Here is a 22,941-nt window from a genome sequence, read left to right as displayed (position 1 = left end):
CATATTGATAGTAATATATTAATTTTTAAATTAATAAGAATGTGCTTTCAGTTAAGAAGAATAAACTTTGCAGTTCCAGGATCTCCACCTTCAGAAGTCCACTGCACAGCCTTATCATCACAGAGCATTTTGGTAGTTTGGTCTTCCCCTCAAATATCTGACATAAATGGGGTTCTCCTTGGTTACAGAGTGACATATAGAACTGTAATGGAATGGGATGGTATGTGAATACTATATAAACTTTACAATGTTGTTTTTTTGTTGCCAGCATGTTTTGTTTAACTTGTATTTATACTGTTCGTATGCCAATTATCACTTTTTGTTATATCTGGAACTAATTCCCTTTCTTAAGGGGTAGTTTCCTAGAACAAGAAAACAGATTTAATGTTACTCAAGACATAAAAGAGCAGGTAAAATTTTAATTTCAGTATGACATGAGGGCATAAAATAAAATAAAATGATCGGTAAAAGAATTATAGCTGAAGTTGTTCATTCTAGAGTGCTGACAAAACATGTATATTCAACATACAGTGAAAATGAGAAGGTATTTCTTCTTTTTCCTGGCCTTATTTACCTCCACAATGTCAACATATTAACATGGATTTTGCAATGTTAGTGGTAGAAGATGACCAGATACCCTTTCTATTACCACCCATCCCCTCCACCCTTCCCCACCAGGATGGAATTTATGCACCCCATCTGTCTGTGTCAAGTGTTATCCAAATGAAAGTGTGAGAACTTTTTCAAATTGTTTATGAACTGTCTTACTGAAGCAGGATGCAGTTACCAGCCCAATATTCACCTAGTTGGGTGTGGGAGACTATCTAAAAACCACATTCAGGCTGGCCAGCATGCCAGCCCTAATCATTAATTTACTGAGGGGATTTGATGTGGTGCCTGCACACCTCCTCAAATCTCATAAGGAGCAGATTATTGCACATTGCTGGCCAGCCTGATTGTGGTTTTTAGATAGTTTCCCACACCCAACTAGGTGAATATTGGGTTGGCACCCACATCCTGCTTCAGTTAGATAGTTCATAAGCAATTTGAAAAAGTTCTCAAACTTTCATTTGGATAACCCTTGACACAGACAGATGGGGTGCATAAATTCCATCCTGATGGGGAAGGGTGGAGGGGATGGGTGGTGATAGAAAGGGCATCTGGTCATCTTCTACCACAAACATTGCAAAATCCATGTTAATGTGCAGGTGTTTACAGGATTCCATGTGAAAGTGGCAAATCTTATGTAGGGCAAATGATGCATATTGTGCAGGATTGCATTGTAGAACATCAGTGGCATATTCACCTCCTTCTGCCTTGTAAGTCTGCCATTCCTGAACACTGTATTTCCACTGGTCATGTCATGAATTACAGTGAGACAAAAATTGTGGCCCATACATCTAACTTTTGGAGTTCTATTATTAATGAAACCATGGAAATATGACTGTCTGACAGTGAGTCTCTTATTAATTGAGACACCGGTTTTCAATTGAATTCGGCATGGAATCCAATCATTGAAAAACTTCATGTCCTCCGTAGCTCACATAGTTCTGTGATGGAGCCACAGGAAGACAATCGAATTGATATTGATGCAACAAGTTTTCACAACAGAGGGCATGTGGTGCAGCAGAACGAACGCACTTAAGTACCGCACATGCAACGCCAAGTGAATCCACCACGTGTGTGCTGGTGGGGCTTTAAATACCAGAGCTCAGTGCATTTTTGCCATTATTACCTGAAGATGGCCAGAAGACTTTGCCCCAAAATATTGTGGCAGAAAGTTACAAACACCCAGCAGTTTTCCCAAAATTTTGTGGAACAATATATATGCCAGGAAAGCTTTAACTCTCACATCAAGCAGAAGAATGTTATGTTAATTAGACAAGAGCACAGTTTACAGAGATTTCTCTAACTTACATTCATTTACCAGAGCATTTCTTCCTTAATGGCTTTTTTTACTGATAATAAAAATAAATTTCAGTTGAACCATGCTCTGTACAATCACAATACACCACACAAAAATGATTTTCATTTAGACATTGCATGCAAGTTTAGGAGTGGAGTTATGCATGCTGAGACAAAGCTCTTTAAATACTTTTCTTTGATTTGCTACCCATTTGTCAATGTGTATTTCCATATGTGCCACATACTTGAAAGTTACCGTATATTTCTTGTTGGGAGCTACGGGACTCAGTGAATGAGTGGACAGATAGTAATTTGAGTATGAAGTAATGGCAGAGGCTTGTGATTTTCAAACCCTACACAACCCAACTTGAATGACTGTAATACAATACAGTGATTATAGTTTCTTGCTGCAGATGATTCTCTAACTAGCTCCATGTGGCTAAGCACTGTTAAACTACACACTCTGTTATAATGGTAATGGCAAAATTCATGTTAGTATGTAACACATTAATCTGTGACTGAAAAAAAATTCATTTCGACACCGTTAAAATAAAATTTTACATGTGCAAACAATCAGACATTTTGCTGACAAATATCTTGCTTTTATATTTCCTATTAATTAAATGTACTACACACTTATCAATTAGAATTAAATCCCAACTGCAATCATTTTAAAAAACTATGGTCACCTGTTAACTGAGAAGCTACTAACATTTTAAAAGTTGTAGAATGGGTGCCCCTGATCAGAATGAAATAGTGTGTGTAAAAATTAATACAGGTAGAAGACAACTATTTTCTGAAAAGCTATTCAAATTACCAGAAGTTCTTAAATGAACATGCAGTCAAACATGGTTAGAATAAAAAGAAAGTGTTTGTTAAAAGTAATATGGAACTCCTTGAAGATGAATGAGTACATTTGGCCATGGTTGAAATTACAGAAGTATTATATTATATTGAGTGCCAAGTTATAGTTTTTGCTCCCATTATTTTAGTAGTCAGGGAATTTCATCAAACCTCTGTTATGGCTGTTGTTTCTTCATTTCATGATCACAGTGCTCTAAGCCAAAACATCAAGTAAAAAAAAGGAATACCCATCTCAAACTGAACAAGCTCAGTTACAAATTTTTATTGTTCAAGTTTTCAGTTTGTTATGCATGGGATGGTAAAAGTTCAGCCTGAGGTTGAACATCTATAATTAGCACAGGAATTCCTTGTATGAGTCTGGAGCAGCCTAATATACAAAGACTTTTTGGGCTATGTTCAGTTTGTTCTAGTTATATGGTGTATACAGTTTTTTGTGATTGAGTGATTTCTTTGTTAATCTGTGAAACAATTTACATTTTATGGATTTTACCATTCAAAACATTGAAAAATTAACAGCTCAAAGTTAATTTCATACATGGTAACTGATAATGAATTTTCTTTTAATCTAATTACATTAGTAGTTAGTATATATATATGTGCTATATATTCTACATTGTATTGTATTGTACTATATTTAACTGGGGACCTAGAAGTGACGGAGAGGCTTCGTCCCTGTTGTAGCCCTCAGTGGTTCACAACCTCACAACAGACTACAGCAGTCCACTCACCCCACCGCTGCCCCACACCGAACCCAGGGTTACTGTGTGGTTTGGTCCCCTGTGGACAACCCTTTCCCCCACCTCCACCCCCCCCCCCCCCCCACTCCCACTCCCTCATCTCATACCCAACCAGATCCAGATGAGTGTAACCCCAAATGTTTGCATGGTAGAGTAATTATGGTGCACGCGTAGGTGGAGACAGTGTTTGCGCAGCAGTCACTGACATAGTGTAACTGAAGCAGAATAAGGGGAACCATCCTGCATTCGCCAAGGCAGATGGAAAACCGCCTTAAAAACCATCCATAGACTGGCTGGCACATCGGACCTCGACACTAACCTGCCAGGCAGATTCATGCCGGGGACCGGCACGCCTTACTGCCTGGGAAGCAGTGTGTTAGATTGCACGGCTAACCAGGCAGGCTATATTCTACATACTGGGTGACCTGAAAGTCCATTAACATTTGAAAATTCAGTACTTCACCAAATAATGTAGGTATAGAGGTAAAAACTGACACACATGTTTCAAATGACATGAGGTTTTATTGGAACCACAAAAAACTGCACAAAATGACCAACAGATGCGCTTCATATGATACAAAATGATAATTAGCATAAAAATTGATTTTTAGCCAAAACTGTGTTCTTTATAACAAATGGTCAATATGTCAACAATCATTCATCAACAATACCTGTATTGGAGGGACAATGTTGTGAACAGCGCTGCACAGCATACCAGTATTGTCTTTAACATCCTTAATTAGGTCAGATGAGTGTGATAGACTTGTGACTTTGGTTAACCCCACAACCAATAATCATACAGATTAAGGTACGGGGACATGTGAGGCCAAGCCTGATGGACATGGCAGATCATTATGCACTCTCACCAAACAATGTGTGCAACAGATCCTTCACACATGTAGCAATATGGGATGGAGTGCCATCCTGCATTAAACCATATCTTCCAGTAAGTTTTAGCTGCTAAGCTAAGGATGGTCTCTCTCTCTCTCTCCTCTAACTACAGCTCATTTTATACATAATTCTCATGTAGTGTCACTGAAGTGTTAATGTCATTATATGTATTGACTTTTTCTGCAGTCTGAATATGGCTTGAATATTTTTCCTATTCACTCCCCAAAATATTATGCTGCAACTAATAACAAAATGAATATAAGCAAAATATACTGATCATGAAATGTCACATTCGGTTCGAAGTGCACAGCATGCTGAAGAGATTCCATTACTAAGTTTTTACCTGCTCTACCAACTTTAATTGGCAGTTGGTATACATTCCAAGAAGTTTTGTGCTTTCATACATTGTATGAATTCTTTATTTCTTTTTTTCAGGCCATGGTAGTTTGGTATTTTGTTCATGCAGACATTCATAGTGCTTGTTTTCTCTATGTTATTCGTAATTGTGACTTTGTTGTTTATTGCCCACTAACATACACTGCTAAGTGTTTCTTCAGCTCTCTCTCTCTTAGTGCTTCTGGTGACTTGGCACCGATCAGTATATTAGAGTCAAAGTTGTTTGCCCAAGCTTGATATTTTGTGGGAAATCATTAATGTAAATTTGGAACTATGTTGGGCCTAGCACAAATCAAATGAAATGAAATGATCATATGGCATTTATTGGCCGGGATATCTCCTTCGGGGTTCGGCCGCCATATTGCAAGTCTTTTTAGTAGACACCACATCGGGGACTTGTGTGTGAATGATGATGAAAATGATAGATGAAGGACACACAACACCCAGTCCCCTACCATGTGGTATGCGTGTATGTGTATGATGATCTACAACTGAGTGCATGAGCAGGACTTTGTTTAATTCCACTGTAGTTTTACAAAATCACCAGCATGACAATGGACTACACCCTTATTGCAACTCATGGTCAGTAAATATCCCTGCCGTGTCTAGTAAAATATATTCATGCCTTCAGCAACAATTTTTTTAACTACAAAGAACGATAAAAATCGCCAAATTCTACACCTAAAAAATTAAACATCTGCATGCCTCACCAAATGAAACTAGCACTGTGGGCTACCTGCAGTGAGCTACATCATTGCAGCTCTGTGTTTGCAACCATGCACTCAAGCCATGCAGAGCTACTGACTCACCCAGGCACACAGTATGACTGTGTGTGTATGTTTTTCAATATATTTAGAGCTACTTGATGCACGTGTAATTTCAGTCAACTGTACTCTATTTTCTTGATATGATGGGAACCCCTTTGTACCACCCCCTTATTACCAGCATGTTTAACAGTCTTTTATGGTGGACTGTGTAAAATGCTTTAGTTGATAAAGGAATATACCTTTTCTGTAGTCCCCCTCCCCCCCCCCCCCATCCAATGCTTCTAGGACGTGTTTTGTGAGATAGGCAACTGAACAGGTGATTGGAAAGCAGGTTGTATTTATTTAAACAGTGCATAAGTATATCTTTCACAGTAGTTCCAATTATTTGGGCAAAGCATGAAAGTAGAGAGAGTGGCCTATCATTTTTTATATTTCAGATTCATCCTTTCTGAAGAGGGGCAGTAATTTAGTCCCAAGGTCTTAAAGAAAAGGTTTACTAAAACTATAGCTGATTACCAAGAAAAGAAAGTATATGTTTTGAATTCATGAAATGTTCTGTGTTAATATTATTCAAAAATTTTGTGTGATTTTGTATTGGAATTTTTACGGTTTTTGCTGTTGTTATACTTATACATATTTCACTGAAGCATGTTGATGAAACATGAATAATGAATAACTAGATGCAAGCTGTAATTAGTTACAATGAAAATGTTTTCATTATTTTCTGATTCAGAAAAGGAATGAAAGAATAAATTGTAATACAAAATATTGTACATTGGAATTAAGATTGACAGATATTGTTTTCACAACCATTAACATTCAAACTCACAGAATTAAAATTATATTAGTCAGCCCAAAAAGATAAGCAATGTGTGTTATTATAATAGCTTACAGTTATAAACATAATGCAGTAACATCACATTCTGTTTGATGAAATGTAACATATTGCTTGTGTTTTAGATATTTCAACTCCATCAGAGCAAACTACACAGGTCCAGAAACTGGAAATTTTTGGTTTACAACGATACTGCAACTACAGCATTGAGGTGAAGGCTTATACAAGGAAAGGAGATGGTGTTCCTAGCAAGCCCATCTTCTGTAGGACTCAAGAGGATGGTATGCAACATGTTAGTCACATACACATTCATTTCTGAATGGAAAAAGAATTTTGCAGATGCCCATTATATGCCCCATGCTTCTTTTGTGTTACAGATCATTTACGGAATAATTTTAAAGCATATTTGGTTTCTTTATGTACTTACTTTACTTACTGTTAACTGTTTACACACACACACACACACACACACATACACACACACACACACACACACACAAAAATCATACTCTTCTTTTGAGGTGAGGGTGTGTGGGAGGGCATGGGTGTATGTGTTAACTTAATAGAAACTTTTTGGTATATACCTCTAAATCTGAATGCATTTATTTTTCTTTGAATCCCTTGGTTTTTACCACACACACTTGCTTGCCAGTTTAAAATATTGACAAGTTAATATAAAAAGAACATATTATGACACTGGAAATTCCAGAATGGTACCAATGAAGACAATCACATGCAGATAAAAGATGTGTAGATATACTCAAAGAGTATTTTTCACATTGTGAATTTCCTGTTTTGTAACAGATATCATTATACTTTATGACTTGCTTTTCTTGTTATTTATTTTCATTATACTTGAATAGTTGGAAAATAATGAAGGTACTAAAATTTGTGAAAACTGGGAGTACAGTGTAATCAAATGTAGGCTTGGTCATAACTTTGTTACATGTTTTATTAGCAACAGATGCTGTAGTGTTATGTATGTGGCTAAGCAAGTGCAAAAAAAAATGGAATTCCAAAATAAAACACCAGCCAGCCTTCCTGGAAACCATAAAAGAAAGCTATTGATGTAGAAAATTCAGAAAATTAAAGAGAATTTTAGTAAATCTAGTATGAGTCTTTCACTCTGTAGTGAAGTGTTAATTGTTTTGAAACCCCTGGGTGGGTTAAAATTGTGTGACAGATCAGAACAGAAATCTGTAACCCTGCCTCCTGCAGGCAATTAAGTTTTGAAAACAAGAGAGAGCCACAGGCAGAAGTCAAGCTATGAAGGCAGGTTGTGAGTCATGACTAGATGGCTCAGTCAGTAAGAAAATTTCTCCTAGGAGGCATCTTCCATGTCTGAATCCCAATCAGACATGCAGTTTTAATCTGTCAGCAGACTTCAAGTTCCATTATATTTATCACATCAAAATAATACTTGACTTTCCAGAAAACAACATTTGGTTTTTGTGAGTATCTTGTCTGTTCCATGTATCTCATTAAACATCAAGTATGCAAGATGATTTCTGCACAAGATATATCTCAGGGCTCAATCCTTGATCTCTTTCTCATGTATATTAACAGCACTGCACAACCTGTTAACTCCCATATTATAAGCTAAGCAGATGACATCCCAAATTTATTCTATGAGAAAGAATATAAGGAACTAGAATCTTTCACTATTAGTAGGGCCACAGAATTAACAAACTACATAATTGTTCAGACTTTCACTGCCAGTTGTTGACAAACTGCCTGTTGGCTTCTGTCTCAGGTTTTTTGACAGAAGTTTGTTTGATAATTTTTCTGATGTTTCATCAGCACTAGTTGCTGGCATTTTCAGAGCTTCACCCTCCATTGCTGGCAATGGACAGGAGTCGAGCTTGCAACCACTGGTTGTATGTACATGGTGCACCAATGTCCAAGGGCTTTTCCACATTTACTACGGTATGGGAATCCAGGATCCATTCACAATGAGGCTTTCTTCTTTCATGTTGAAGCTATTATCATGTTTGTGTATTTCTATGGCTTCCCTGAACAAGCAGGTGTAGTTCTTCTCTACAGTAAGGACACACACCACATGCTCCACCAAAGCTGATTCTCCACCTGCCCCAACCAGCAATGCCACTTGTGTTAGGTGATCATGGTGTTGACTGATTGTCCAGTCATTCCAGCTTTCCCACATGTGCATGGTATACTGTATATTCCCAATATTGCAAATGGGTCCCATTTCTCATTTGCCAATCTGAGACACTCTTTGGTCTTCCTTGTCTGTTTATGAATAGTCTTTATGCTGTGTTTGCACAGTACACAGCCATTTCTGTCCATCACTCTGGGAGTTTATAGCAGAAAGGCTGAACCCGACATTTCTTTTTCTGATGTGTTACTTTGCCAAGTGTTTGATTCTATGACATTTATTATGTAAATGGTGAAACACCCATTGCTCCATAGAACACTTTCCAGGTGTTGCATCTTGTTTCAGAAGTGCAGCAGCTCACATATTTGTCCTGCTCCTGGCATGAGCGTATTAATCAAGCCTCTCGTCTGTCTTGGGTGGTGATTTGATAATTTGTGCAGATATTGTTCCATATGTGTTTGTTTTTGATACTGTGTTCCAGGTATCCACCATTCTTCATGATCAGCACACCCAGAAAGGGTAGCTGCTGATCCTTTTCTACCTCCACGGTAACGTTTATGTTGCCTTGGATGTTGTTCAGGTGTCTTAAGAAGTCACTGCAAGATCTCTTACCATGGCTATAAACAACTAAGTTATTGTTGACATACCGTATTTACTTGAATCTAAGCTGCACTTTTTTTCCAGTTTTTGTAATCCAAAAAACTGCCTGCGGCTTAGAATCGAGTGCAAAGTAAGCGGAAGTTCTGAAAAATGTTGGTAGGTGCTGCTACAACTAACTTCTGCCGTCAAATATATGTAGCACTTCACAGGCATGCATTGCAGGCACAAAGATAAATACTGATGCCAAAACCTCTGCATCAGTAAATAAATTAAAAACAAAAATGGTGGAAGACGAGAATTTTTCTCCGCCCAGAGTTTCGAACAGTGCATTTTCATACATTATCCAACAAAGTAAATACAAATTCCGTATTGTTCAACTTCCAATGTAGCAGCATTTCAATGTACTATGAAAATCCGACTGGCAAGACTGTTTGGGATGTTTGTCAATACGGCCAACTCTACGTTCTGAACTTTTTCTACCTGTGAGAAGGGATAGTTGCTAATAGGAACTTTTATGAATTGTGAATCACATGCAGTACTCTCTTCACCATAAGAATAATACAAATATAAACTTTTTGCCATGTATTGTTTTGTGTTTGCTGCTATCTCATTTAAATCCTGTCTGCCTAATAAACTACGAAACTAAAGTGAGACAGCAGCAAACGCGGAAGAATATACATATCATCTCATGTTTATATTCGTATTATTCTTATGCCTAATAGTGATACAGACAGAAACGAAGCACGGCAATTGACTAGATTATTAAATCTAAGGTGACTCTAATTTCTTTGCAGAATGTTATGTACTAAAGAGGCGTCTGCAAAGATTTTCAAACAGAGAAAATTTTCGCTAAACTCTCGTTCAGAACATCTTCTGTCATACGCAGTCTATTATTTGGTTCTTGTTTATCATTGTTAATAACAACAAATAGCAGTCTCTTGCCATTGTTTTGCTAATGAGACAATTCCTCTCTCTCTCTCTCTCTTTTTTTTTTTAATTGTAAGCGGCAGTAGCGTGCACAAAAGCAAGCCATGCCGCGAGCGGCGACAGGCCATAAACACTCATTATCAGAATGTGACAAAGAGTGCATGACACAGTACAGTAATGCATATTCAGCTTAGAGTGACGTAAACACCTATAACAAAGAGAACAACACTTATCAGATCAAAGAAAAATAAGCAATCAATTCAAACCAGACGAAGCACGTGAAAAAGGAAGGGTACCTGTATAAATACGGACGGAGTGCCTGACGCATATCAATGGCTACTTGGTAAAGCTTAATTGCTAAGCTTACTACTCGAACTAAATTACTGTAGCTGTATTGTCATTCATTCAACCTAAATTGTGTCTCATATTACAATGGACCAACTATGTTTCGATTTGTAGGTGCGGCGTAAAACTTTTCTCTCCCCTTGAATTTCAAGTCTCAGATTTCAGATGCAGCTTAGATTTGGGAAATTTTTTTTTTCCTTGATTTCGAGTCTCAGTTTTCAGGTGCGACTTAGATTCGAGTGCGGCTTAGATTCGAGTAAATACGGTATCTGTACCATGCTTTATGTTTACATGGTGCCAAGTCCAGTGTCTGTGCTTTGAAATATTCCTTGTAGAACTCGGTCACCCCTGGACTTAGTGGACTACCCATGATGATGCCTTTCAGCTGTTCATTGGACAATTGCTATCATCTAAGCAGCAGCATAGATTGAAACAGTTGGAACAAGACTGACAGCATCACCCACAGGAGCATGCAGAATGAACTCAACCACTGCACTGCTTCACTCAGTGATTCTCTGGAGTATATCAGTTCCATTTGCCCACACAACATCACCAAGCTCTTTTGTGCAAGTCTCGCCATGACCAATTTGATGAGTAATGGGTATTTCACAACTTACATGAGAAGTGTCACAGAATTAAACACTTAGCAAGTGACACATCTGAAAAAGAAGTGTTAGTACAGTCTTTCTGCCACACATTCCCAGACTGATGAATAGACTCAGCTGAATATCATACAAGCACAGCATATAGATTATTTATAAATCAGCAAAGAAAATCAAAGAGTGTCTGAGATTGGAAAAGTAGAAAATGGAACAACTTGCAATGTCAGGAATTTATTGTATATCATGTACATGGGCAAAAGTCTGTGTTATAATAACTGGGCAATCTGTCAGTTCCAGGATCACCTAACATAAGTGACATTGCAGGTTGAGCAGGTGGAGAAATTGGTCATGGTGGAGCATGCATTGTGTGAGACAAGCCACATTTTGAAATTCACTGACACGGAAGTTCTTATTATAGAGAAGAGCTATCACACCCACTTGTTCAGGAAGGTTATAAAAACACACAAACATCACAATAGCTTCATCAAGAAAGAAGAAAGCCTCAAGGTAAATGTATTCTGGTTTCCTGTTCTGCAGTGAATGACCTTTGCAGGCAGCAAGGTGAGAATCACAGTGGTAATTCCCATGGAAAAGCCCTTGGATGTTGGCGTGCCAGGTACATATAATCTGCAGCTGCGAGCTAAACTCAAGTCCTTCACCAGCAACGTAGGGTGAAGCTTTGACAATTCCAGCCAGTTGAGGTGACCAAATGTCAGAAAAATTATCAAACATTAGCCAAAGAACCTGACACTGAAGCCAATAGGCAATTGATCAACAAGAGGTCACAAAAGCTGTAACAAGTTTTTACTATGCCTCTAAGAGAAGGATATCTGCAGATTGTACTGATGCCTGGACCAACAACTAAAGAAGAAAGCTTGATTTATGTTCTCTCTTGCCTTTCTCTCATGGTAGCAGGATGAAGGAGCAACACCAAAGTTCTTGAAATGTAAGCACCATCACAACCATCCAAGCACATTGTATCTACTACAGAATAGACTGAGCTTTTCTTCACAAGCTAATTTATGCAACATGGAGATACCTGGTGAGAACAGATGAGGAAGCTTTGGACATTTTCTACCAACTAACTAGCAACATGCATCGAGACAGCTGGGACTAAATTGACAGCATCACTCAGAGGAGCATGCAGAATGAACTAAACAGTTGCAGTGAATGGTAGAAGAAAAAGTATGTAAGATGCAGGAAGCAGAGTGACAAGGCAGTTCCTGACAAATCAGGCACAGTGGTTAACCTCAGTGAATGACAACTGACCAAAGAGGAACAGTCTGTCCTTCAAAATGAGGAAATTTCACTATCATCCTGAGAACTATACCTATGGAGGATATCACTGTTAATAGTAAAGTGGCCATTCAGAACCTCATGTGAAAGGGCTGAGGAAATATGTACTGAAACTATCAGGATACCGCATCAAGCAAAACCCCCAACTTGCAAACCTAAAGAAAGAAAAATTACAAGCTGTCAAGAGTCTTAATACTGACAAGAGTATATTCTACTGCCTGCCAGTAAGGGAATTGCAGCCACCATAATCAAGACTGAAGACTATGAGCAGAAGACACAGATCTACTAGATCTGACAATGTATCAAAAACTAAGCACAGATCTGGTCCAGCGGATCACACAGAATGTGAATCAGTTAATGAAGACATCTTTTCTCTTGACGGACATACAGAGGAACCCATGAAACACAGAAACCCTACCATTTTGTCTGGAATAATGTTCCATTAAGAGTGCTCATGGCTCACTCCCATATAAACTTGTGTAACACTTCACCTCTCTATTCCAACCACACATGGGAAAGACTGACACAGGGTATTTCATTAAGAAGCTGAAGAAACTAAAACTTGGACCAAATGACATTGTAGTCACCTTTGATGTTGTTTCTTTGTTAACCAAAGTACTATTCAGTGATTCTCTGGAGTGTATCAGTTCCATTTCCCCCACAAGACATCACCAACAAGCTATTTCAGGCATGTCTCACCATAAGCTATTCCATGTGTAATGGCAAATTGTACAAACAGCTGGAAGGTATCACCATGAGCAATCTACTTAGTCCAGTAGTGATCAGCTTCTTCATGGAACATTTTGAACCACAGACACTGGACCTGGCACCTTGTATCTGTGGTACAGATACATCAACAATTCCTTTGTTGTGTGAAGCCATGGTGAGGAACAGCTCAGTGACTTCCTAAGACACTTTAACAGTCTCCATGCTGACATAAAATTTACCATGGAGGTTGACAATCACCAACAGTTATCCTTTGTAGGTGTGATGATCATGAGGGATGGTGAAATCTTGAAACACAGGTTGCATAGTAAACCAACCTACATCGACCAATACCTGCACAGACAACAAATCACCACCCAAGCCAGAAAAGAGACATGATTAATATGCTCATAACATGAGAAAGGTGAATATGTGAGCTGCAGCATATCATATGTGAAATGCAATACCTGAAAAGTATTCTGAGGAGTTATGGGTACTCCATCACTTACATAAGAAGTGCCACAGAACTGAACACTTGGCGAGTGACACATCAAAATAGAAATGTCAGGTACAGCCTTTCTGTCATACACTCCCAGACCATTGGACCAAATCAGCCATATACTGTCCAGTCACAGTGTAAAGACTATTTATAAACCAGTGAAGAAAATCAAGAAATGTCTCGTATCACCAAAGGAGATAAGGGATCCATTTGCAGTGTCGGGAACACACTGTAACTGTGGAAAAGTGTCTGTTGGAATGACTGGACAGTCAATCAGTACCATGATCACCCAACATAAGTGGCATTGCATGTTGGAGAAGGTGGAGAAATCAGCCATGGTGGAGCATACACTGTTTGAGACTAACCACATAGTGAAATTTGCTGACATGGAAGTTCTTGCTGTAGATAAGAGCATCACACCTGCCTCTTCAGGGCAGCTGCAGAAATACACAAACATGCCAACAGCTTCAACAAGAAAGAAGAAAGCCTCATGTGTTCTGGATTCCTGTGCTATAGAGACTGATCTTTGCAGGTAGTAAGGAGAGAACCACAGTGGTAATGATAATGCCAGACACATATAATCTGTGGCCACAAGTCTGACATCAGCCCACCACCAGCAGTGGAGTGTGAAGCTTTGACAATGCCAGCCATTCATGCTGATGAAATGTAAGAAAAATTATCAAGCAAACATCAGGCAAAGAAGAGGAGACACAAGCTAAGAGTCAATTTGTCATTAACAAAATACTTTAAAAAATTAGGGCCCTGAGATGACTGTTGCCAATCTCAGTAATTGTCTTTTAAAAGAGGCAGCTCTCACTATACCATTGTAAATAATGTATGTAATGTCTCAGCAATAGAAACTGGCAGCTATAAATTTCTGGGTGTGTACATAGATGAAAATCTGTGGAGGAAAAACCACATTACTTTGTACATGGAGAAGTTAGTAGTGGCTTATATCTCCTTAGCCAGCTCTCAAAGATAGTTCTTAGCCAAAGATTAAACATAGCTTACTTTGGAACAATTTACCCTTTTCGCAACTACAGTATTGAATTGTGGGGCTGTGCAGCTGATGTCCACATAAAAAGAATATTGCTGTTAGAGAAATAAGCAGTAACACTTGTACATGGTATAGACTGTACAGAATCGTGTTATGAAGTGTTTGCACAGCACAAATACTTAACAATATATTCTTCATATTATTTTTAAATCATATTTTGTATGAGTCAACCAATGAAAATATTGGTTTTGGTTCTGGGTGACTCTTCTGAAATCTACCCCATTTCATAAACCTCTCCAGTCCTTTTCTTTCAACCCTCTTCCTTTCCCATCAACCCTTCTGCCAGAAGAAGGAGCCACTGACTCCAAATGGTTCAAATGGCTCTGAGCACTATGGGACTCAACTGCTGAGGTCATTAGTCCCCTAGAACTTAGAACTAGTTAAACCTAACTAACCTAAGGACAGCACAAACATCCATGCCCGAGGCAGGATTCGAACCTGCGACCGTAGCGGTCTTGCGGTTCCAGACTGCAGCGCCTTTAACTGCACGGCCACTTCGGCCGGCCCACTGACTCCAAAAGCTTGCATAAGTATACCCTTCTTTTATGTATGTGTTCTCCTGCTGCTGCTTAGTGAGTAGTTTTTTTATCTGTCTAGTTACACTATATTAGTTAATCAGAAATTTAAAAAATGCAGGCAGATAGTCATACACTTCATTTACTGTGAAAAATAATTTTTTGTACTTCTGTAATTGGCTGCACATATAACATGTGTTACTGTCTCTGTCACACGGTTCTGAGTAAAATACAGAACTTCAGCTGAATGATGTGGAGCAATATACAATGAATATTTAAAATTTGTCATATCAGTGTGACTGTTTGAACAATGAGAAAAAATGAAATACTTGTTTGTATAGGTGTCAGTAATTAATCCACAAAAGTGCTCTGAGTTCATTATTCATCACTCTCTACCTGCCTTTGTTTGTACAATTTTTAAACTTGCTACTTTAAAGCTCAAAGTTTCCTTTTGCTCTGTTTCAGTGCCTGGTGCCCCAGATGATATAAAAGCACTGGTGATGGACTCCAGAACTCTCCTCATCTCTTGGCGGCCACCCAGATTTCCTAATGGTGTCATTATCAACTATAAAGTCTACATACAGTCCCTGGATGGTGCTAGCTTGGTTAGTTATTCTGACAGGTTTTTATTGTTGTATGTAAAAATGCATTTGAAAATAGAAATTGTCATTTACAAAGCTCCTGGTAGTGATGAAGCCATCTGATCACATCATATAAAATTTGTATTTCAGAATCCACCGCCACCTCTCCCCTCACCCACCCAAACTCACAAATCATTCTCAAGGCAGATTGTGAATGCTATTAATGAGGCAATCACATCTAAACCTGCTGATCTCCAGAACATCATCCATGTTCCATGAACATTAACATTGTAATCCTTGTGTAGAGAAAAAAATGAACATCATTGGCATACATGAGATATGCACCCACTGCTGTGTTAGTGTAGATTTAAATGTTATTGCCTAGTTAACCTCGCTGATAATTTGGCGTGAGAATTGTGGGTGTTTCTGCTCCAAAAATAGCAATAATGAGTCATATAATTACTTGGATAAATTACAGGCAACCTTTATAAGCATGATGATGATTCAGGAGTGTAGGCAGTCATCATTTTCTACAACACATAACATTATTTTCTGGGCACCTGCCAGATATTAATGGGTGAGCAATTGAATACTGATTGTGGCTGTCCACATCACACAAAATATTTGTGTGCTGTATGCGTTTTGTGACATGATTGTAAATGTGGTACCAGCCATACTGCCAGCAGGCAGTGCCCTTGATGCTCAAACTTCAAATATCAGATGTCCTAATGGGGTGTGACCTGCCATGACACTCTGTGTATGCTGTCATCTTTGCTGAGAGGAAATTGTGGAAATAATGGTATCTATGTGCTACCCAATTGACAACCACTGTCCTGGCCCTAGGTGTGGATAACTCTGGAGGGTTACTGAATAATTCAGTATTAGTGCTGGAGAACACTGTGACTTTGTCAGACTGAGGAGCACTCTATACAAACTGTTCTTTCAGTGCACTCACGATAGGTATTACATGCCATTGTATAGAGAACTGAGTCCAATTTACATTAGGAATATAGACATGCCCATGTGCAAGACAAATGTTGATGGGCAGGAATAACAAAGTCCAAATCAGTGTCCAGAAAACAGGCAAATATTGCAAAGTTGTTGTACATAAGTACAGCAGAGAGAATCAGTGAGCTGAGACAAGTGAGACCAAGGTGGGCCACAGCAGTCATTAAATCTGCTGCTGTTTTTAGCCATGTGAACTGGTTTTGGTGGAGGTATACTTCTGTGCCACATCAAGGGACATGACTTTAAGGGATATCTGCATAATTGTGTTGATTGCTCCAACCACTTAAACTTGGAATTTCCAGAGCATACTGCCTATTTTGAATGAGACATTTCCAACAAAATGAAGATAAGCTCTGAATTTTGTTGGTGTTCAATCCTCCTTACCTGATTCCTGGTTTTTCTTCTTCTTCTTCTTCTTCTTCTTCTTCTTTTACCTTATAATGCCCTGTTGATCTGCTAGCTGGAGTATGAATTTTCCTTGAAGAGTGCTTTTAGATGGGTGAGCTCAGAGTAAAAAATTGTGTGTGCCAAATGTGCAAGTATCCTAAGTGCATTCACGTTTTATGACAGTTGAAGGACCCTTGAAGACTGTAATTTTAAACCCATGTGAGCAGGCTTATCATAAACTGAATAACTTATTCTGTCTAACCAGAACATCCAAGAACAATTGGCGACTAACCATCTTTTTGCCTGTTTCCATGGCGTACTACCTATTCTTATGAATTAATTTATTAACCAGGCTGGTGACCATCAGTTGAACAATGCACAGAACCCATTATTTCCATGATTTGCTCTCAACATAAATGACAGAGTACAATGATGGACATACTGAGCAGCAACTCTACGTACAGCGGAATTTCGCATTTCTGCCATCAAGGGCATGCCTGCTCCCCATGTGGTCAGTCTTGTAGTTACAGTCTACATCTGTATCTTCACCAATACTCCACAAACCATCTGAGAGTGTGTGGCAAGGGTACTTCTGGTACCACTATCTGACCCCCTCCCCTGTTCCACTCAAGAATGGTACGTTGGAAGAATGACTGTCAGTAACCCTCAGTATTAGCTCTAATTTCACACATTTTTTCATTGTGGTCATTTTGTGAGACAAAAGTGGTAGGAAGTAATATGTTGACCAATTCTTCTCAGAAAGTACCCTCTCAAAATTTCAGAAGTCATATCAGTCTTTGGCTGCTCACATGAAATGCCTTACAGTTGCCCAGAAGAAATAAATTCCTTCTTAGGAAACAACAACCAGCTACACTCCCAAAACTTCATCAAACATTTAATATACCAGAATAATTTTAATATTCACTTTATAACCATTTCATACAGTGTAAGCAGTGCACACTGCAGATAAATAGTTGATTTTTGAAAACAAGGAAATAGAGACACGTTTTATTACATACTGTTTTTTCCCTGGATACCTCTGACTAAACTGAAAGAAACATATATTAATAATAGCAAAATAAGAATTATCATTTGTTGCACATGTAGTGATCATTTGCTGACCACATAACTGATTTGAGGAAAGTGATCCTAAGAAAAATTTAGAAAAGCCTTTGAAATGAAGTGCAATAATTCCTAATAATTACTATGTTCAATCACTTTTACACGAATTAAGACACAAGTTGTGAATTGAAGAATTAAGACAAAAGTGGAGTACCCAGTTAGGTCGTTAATTCTGATCCTTGCCATTTTGCTTGTGCTTTACTATTTACCTTGAGTTAAGAATGAAGTTTCTGTCCCTCAGTAATACGTACTACATCGCTACACCTTTCCAAAATTTTGTTTTTCCTTTTAGTATCGAAGAAAATACTCACTGACTTCTAAAGCTTGAGGCTGAAACTGTTTATTTTTGTGATTTTAATTAATTCTGACTTATATAACCAGTATGTTTTATGTTAATGCTGAGTGCAAAATATTTTATTGCCATGAAAAGTCTGTGAATCATACATTTTATTGCTCATAATACAAATACAAATACTGGAAATGAAAATACATGTGAAAGAAAGTATTAACTGTAATGGTAATTCTTAACAACAGCAGATTAAAACTTTGGTCACAAGGAAAACTTCCCTTACAATCTAACTAGACTGCATTTATGAAATAGAGTTCTGTACAAATTATAGTATCTCAGAGTGTATCTCATTCTGAGTGGAGGTTCAATATGAAGTAAGTGTGACATTAAAATGGTTTATTCACTAGATAATTATTTATCCATCTCAGGAATTATCATTCTATCTCAATATATTCTTTAATCATTGTAGCATTCTGCATAATTTATTTTAAAATCTTGAGTGTAGAAATTGTGATCGGCGTACTTGCTTTGGTGCTATGAAGACTTGTGATATTGTAAATTTTTACTTATATTCAGAGAAATACAATGTGACAATAAATCTCTACAGCCAATGGAGCAGTTTGAAGTGCCACCAAGTCAGACACATTACACTTTATCACATCTGTCACCACAACGGCGCTATGAAATGAAAGTTTCAGCGGCAACAGCTGCAGGTGAAGGTGTGCCAAGCACAAGTGTTGTCCAAGCACCATCAACACACACACCTGCAAGAATTGCATCATTTGGCCATAAAATGAAGGTTGCACATGGGGAGGAACTACAGTTACCCTGCATTGCTGTTGGTCAGCCTCCTCCACGCCGAGAGTGGTTCCACGGGTAGGTCTCTACAAATAAAGTTTTAAGCTATGTCATGTTGTTCATTATTACTTTCATTATGAAAAAAAATCTTCAAAATATGACTACCCTATGAATAAGCAAACTTGATAAATTCATTGCCTGAAGTTTCAAAAAAAATCTTCTAGGTACGTTATTACTTGTGATTGTGACAAAGAAGTCACACTCATTCCTCAAAAGCTGATTACTCTTTAAATAAGCAGACTCCATAAATCTATCAACTGAAGTTTCAGCACAAGTTTTTAGGTACTTACAAGGTCTTACCTCCAGTTTATTATAAAAATATCTTAATTATGCTTACCTTCGGAAGAACATGTTAACAAAGTTTATGATGAGATGTCACAGATTTCTTATCTCCTGCCGATACTGAGAATACAGTTAGTAGCAGTTATCTCTGTATAACATATTTGAGGCTGCCCCCCCCCCCCCCCCCCCCAAAAAATCACATATTTCAAATAGGTTACTCGTTTTGGCACAATATACAATATTCCTTTGTCACCAACATTACATAAATCCAAAACTAAATTGTCTGTATAGTAGGGTAAGACTAGTCCTAGGTCATTCTCCCATTACCAAGTCCAGAGTATTAACAATTTTGAATATTTATGTTTATGTCTCTGTTCTCTGTATCAGAAACAGTGTGACACAATTCATGTGCAGGGAGGAAATTCACCAGCACATCACCAGAAATAATGCAAATTTTGACATCCAAGACACAGGCTAGGAAAAATTGGAAAATATTTTAGAAATCTTTAATGCATTAAGGTTCTCTACACAGTCAATTCCATTTAAAGTTTTAAGAATGAAGACCAAATAAAAGGTCAAATTTGATGATGACATGCTTAAGCATGCAAGCATAAGGATGTCAATGATACAGTCATGACCTAATTGAATTGTCAGACAATGTGATTGAGTGATGACAAGTTTCTGGGTTCCTGCATGACTGGTTCACTTCTTACACAACTATACTAGTTGTCTTATTTACTGTATTTTACCGACTATAAGAGAGACATTTTTCTTCAAAAAAATTAGCTTCAAAAGTCAGGTGCGTCTTATACTCAAAATGTTCAGTGTTTGATTTAAAATTCCCACCAGTCTTAAAAATGGCTATATATTTAATGCCACGGGTAACTTATCTCTATCTAGCACCAATGGATTCAACTGGCAGCAGCAGTGCATCAATGCGATCAGTAAAAGTTGCAGAGATTCAGAAGCTTGCTAACACTCTCCTTCCGGCCCCACCATCACAATCCCAGAACACCGTTTAGTGCAAGGGTCTATTTACATTTTGAGTTACCTCATTGTGATCATGTCAGTGATATGTATCTTGTTACATGATATTTTCTGGGTAACAAATAAAAAGAATATATATATATATATATATATATATATATATATATATATATATATATATATATATATATATATGAATATAATAGAGGGAAACATTCCACGTGGGAAAAATATATCTAAAAAGAAAGATGATGAAACTTACCAAACAAAAGCGCTGGCAGGTCGATAGACACACAAGCAAACACAAACATACACACAAAATTCTAGCTTTCGCAACCAATGGTTGCCTCGTCAGGAAAGAGGGAAGGAGAAGGAAAGACAAAAGGATATGGGTTTTAAGGGAGAGGGTAAGGAGTCATTCCAATCCCGGGAGCGGAAAGACTTAACTTAGGGGGAAAAAAGGACAGGTATACACTCGCACACACACACATATCCATCCACACATACACAGACACAAGCAGACATTTGTAAAGGCAAAGAGTTTGCCTTTACAAATGTCTGCTTGTGTCTGTGTATGTGTGGATGGATATGTGTGTGTGTGCGAGTGTATACCTGTCCTTTTTTCCCCCTAAGGTAAGTCTTTCCGCTCCCGGGATTGGAATGACTCCTTACCCTCTCCCTTAAAACCCATATCCTTTTGTCTTTCCTTCTCCTTCCCTCTTTCCTGACGAGGCAACCATTGGTTGCGAAAGCTAGAATTTTGTGTGTATGTTTGTGTTTGCTTGTGTGTCTATCGACCTGCCAGCGCTTTTGTTTGGTAAGTTTCATCATCTTTCTTTTTAGATATATATATATATATATATATATATATATATATATATATATATATATATATATATATATATATATATATACAGTACTATATGACCTTCTGGTCTTTGATATTCATTGACAGTGTGGCTGGCACAGAAGACTGTTTGCCACCTTTGACTACTTTGCCCATCAGGGATCCAAGTACATCTTCAACTCTCTTGGAATGGCATGGAGATCAGGTGGAATACCTCATGCAAGTAATAAAACACACAAAGCAGAACTTGTCCCCAAATAAATGTTCTTACATAATAATTAAAACTTTATATTCTGAATTATTATTCTGGATAAGAAAATTGCAAATAATTCTACTAATAAATCTTGTTCATTTATGTTCAAGTTTAGTACAAGATTTCACTTGCACTCAATGAAATTATTTATTTTCAAACTTTGGCCACAAAAATCTGGAAAATCTTGTACCCTCAAAATCTGCCATTGCTTATAAATTAACAAGTGTTTGATTAGTAAGTAGTTTCTACCTATAATAAACCAATGGGAAAATAACTTTAATTGAATTTCTTGAATAAAAACAGTCTAGGTAATGTTTTTTATTCAAGAAATTGACAAATTCATATGTTCACTGTATCACCACAAATTTTTCAATTTTAATTATTCGCACTACAACTGCTGGACTATAGTCCTGATTTTTCTGAGTATTCATTACTTCTACTTGTATAATCCTCTTTTTTAGTATGTATGTTCCACATACAACTATATGTATATCAGTTTGTATGTCCATCTACCATCTTTTGTTGAGATGAGATAGCAGGTATGTAATTAATAAAATAGAACAGATTCCTTGTTCATCCCATGACATATCGCAATTCCATATACAGTAATATTTGATAATATACTGTTCAAATTCATCATTGTGCACAACTATATAAAATATGTCTTTTAAATCTTATTATGGTACAGAGTAACACCCAATAGTTACCAACCAATGTTTACACTACTGGAGTCAGAAACCCTCTTGGGCTTGCTATAACAAGTGAAGTTTTATAGAATGAATAGACTGAATATAAAGAAAGGTTCACACAATGAAACAATTGCATGTGGATAGAGTTAGGATAGAACTGTAGCCCAATAGAGGGAGAAAGAAAAGAAAGGGAAGAACTAGGAGTGCACTGAGCAAAGAAGGACAGAAGACAGACTCCAAAGAATGGTACCCTTCCCACCCCTCACCCCACACCACCCTAATGGGAGCGGTTTTCACTGGTGGGCTGGAAAAGGTGGTATCCATCAATTCTACAGAATGGACACCATCAGCTTCACCACACCAGGGCCCAAAAAGTGGTTCCTACTCCTTCTATGGAATGCCAACGGAAAGTATAGTGTGGTTACTTAGTTAGATTTCTGGAGAGATATGAGAGCATAGTGAAACTTGAGACTATTGCACTAAATTGTACACCTGCTTATTCAAAGGTTTCAGAGACAATTGGTCAGTTCTGTACAGTGTGAATGGATTGGACTTAATAACTAAGCACAGGCAGACTTGCC

The 22,941-nt window shown here is 37.8% G+C and overlaps 1 protein-coding gene across 1 annotated transcript in view; it reads left to right on the top strand.

Annotated features, from left to right (window-relative positions):
• LOC124775687 (Down syndrome cell adhesion molecule-like protein Dscam2) overlaps positions 1-22,941 on the top strand; it is a 194,666-nt gene that overhangs the window by 20,457 nt on the left and 151,268 nt on the right. The window contains exons 6-9 of the mRNA XM_047250516.1: positions 74-220; positions 6,521-6,676; positions 15,523-15,662; positions 19,052-19,320. Of these exons, the coding sequence (XP_047106472.1) occupies positions 74-220; positions 6,521-6,676; positions 15,523-15,662; positions 19,052-19,320 (712 nt within the window). The remainder of the gene's footprint in view (positions 1-73; positions 221-6,520; positions 6,677-15,522; positions 15,663-19,051; positions 19,321-22,941) is intronic.

Source organism: Schistocerca piceifrons, chromosome 2, assembly GCF_021461385.2.
Source record: "Schistocerca piceifrons isolate TAMUIC-IGC-003096 chromosome 2, iqSchPice1.1, whole genome shotgun sequence".
Classification (NCBI taxonomy): domain Eukaryota; kingdom Metazoa; phylum Arthropoda; class Insecta; order Orthoptera; family Acrididae; genus Schistocerca; species Schistocerca piceifrons.
This window is presented reverse-complemented; position numbering and strand designations above follow the sequence as displayed.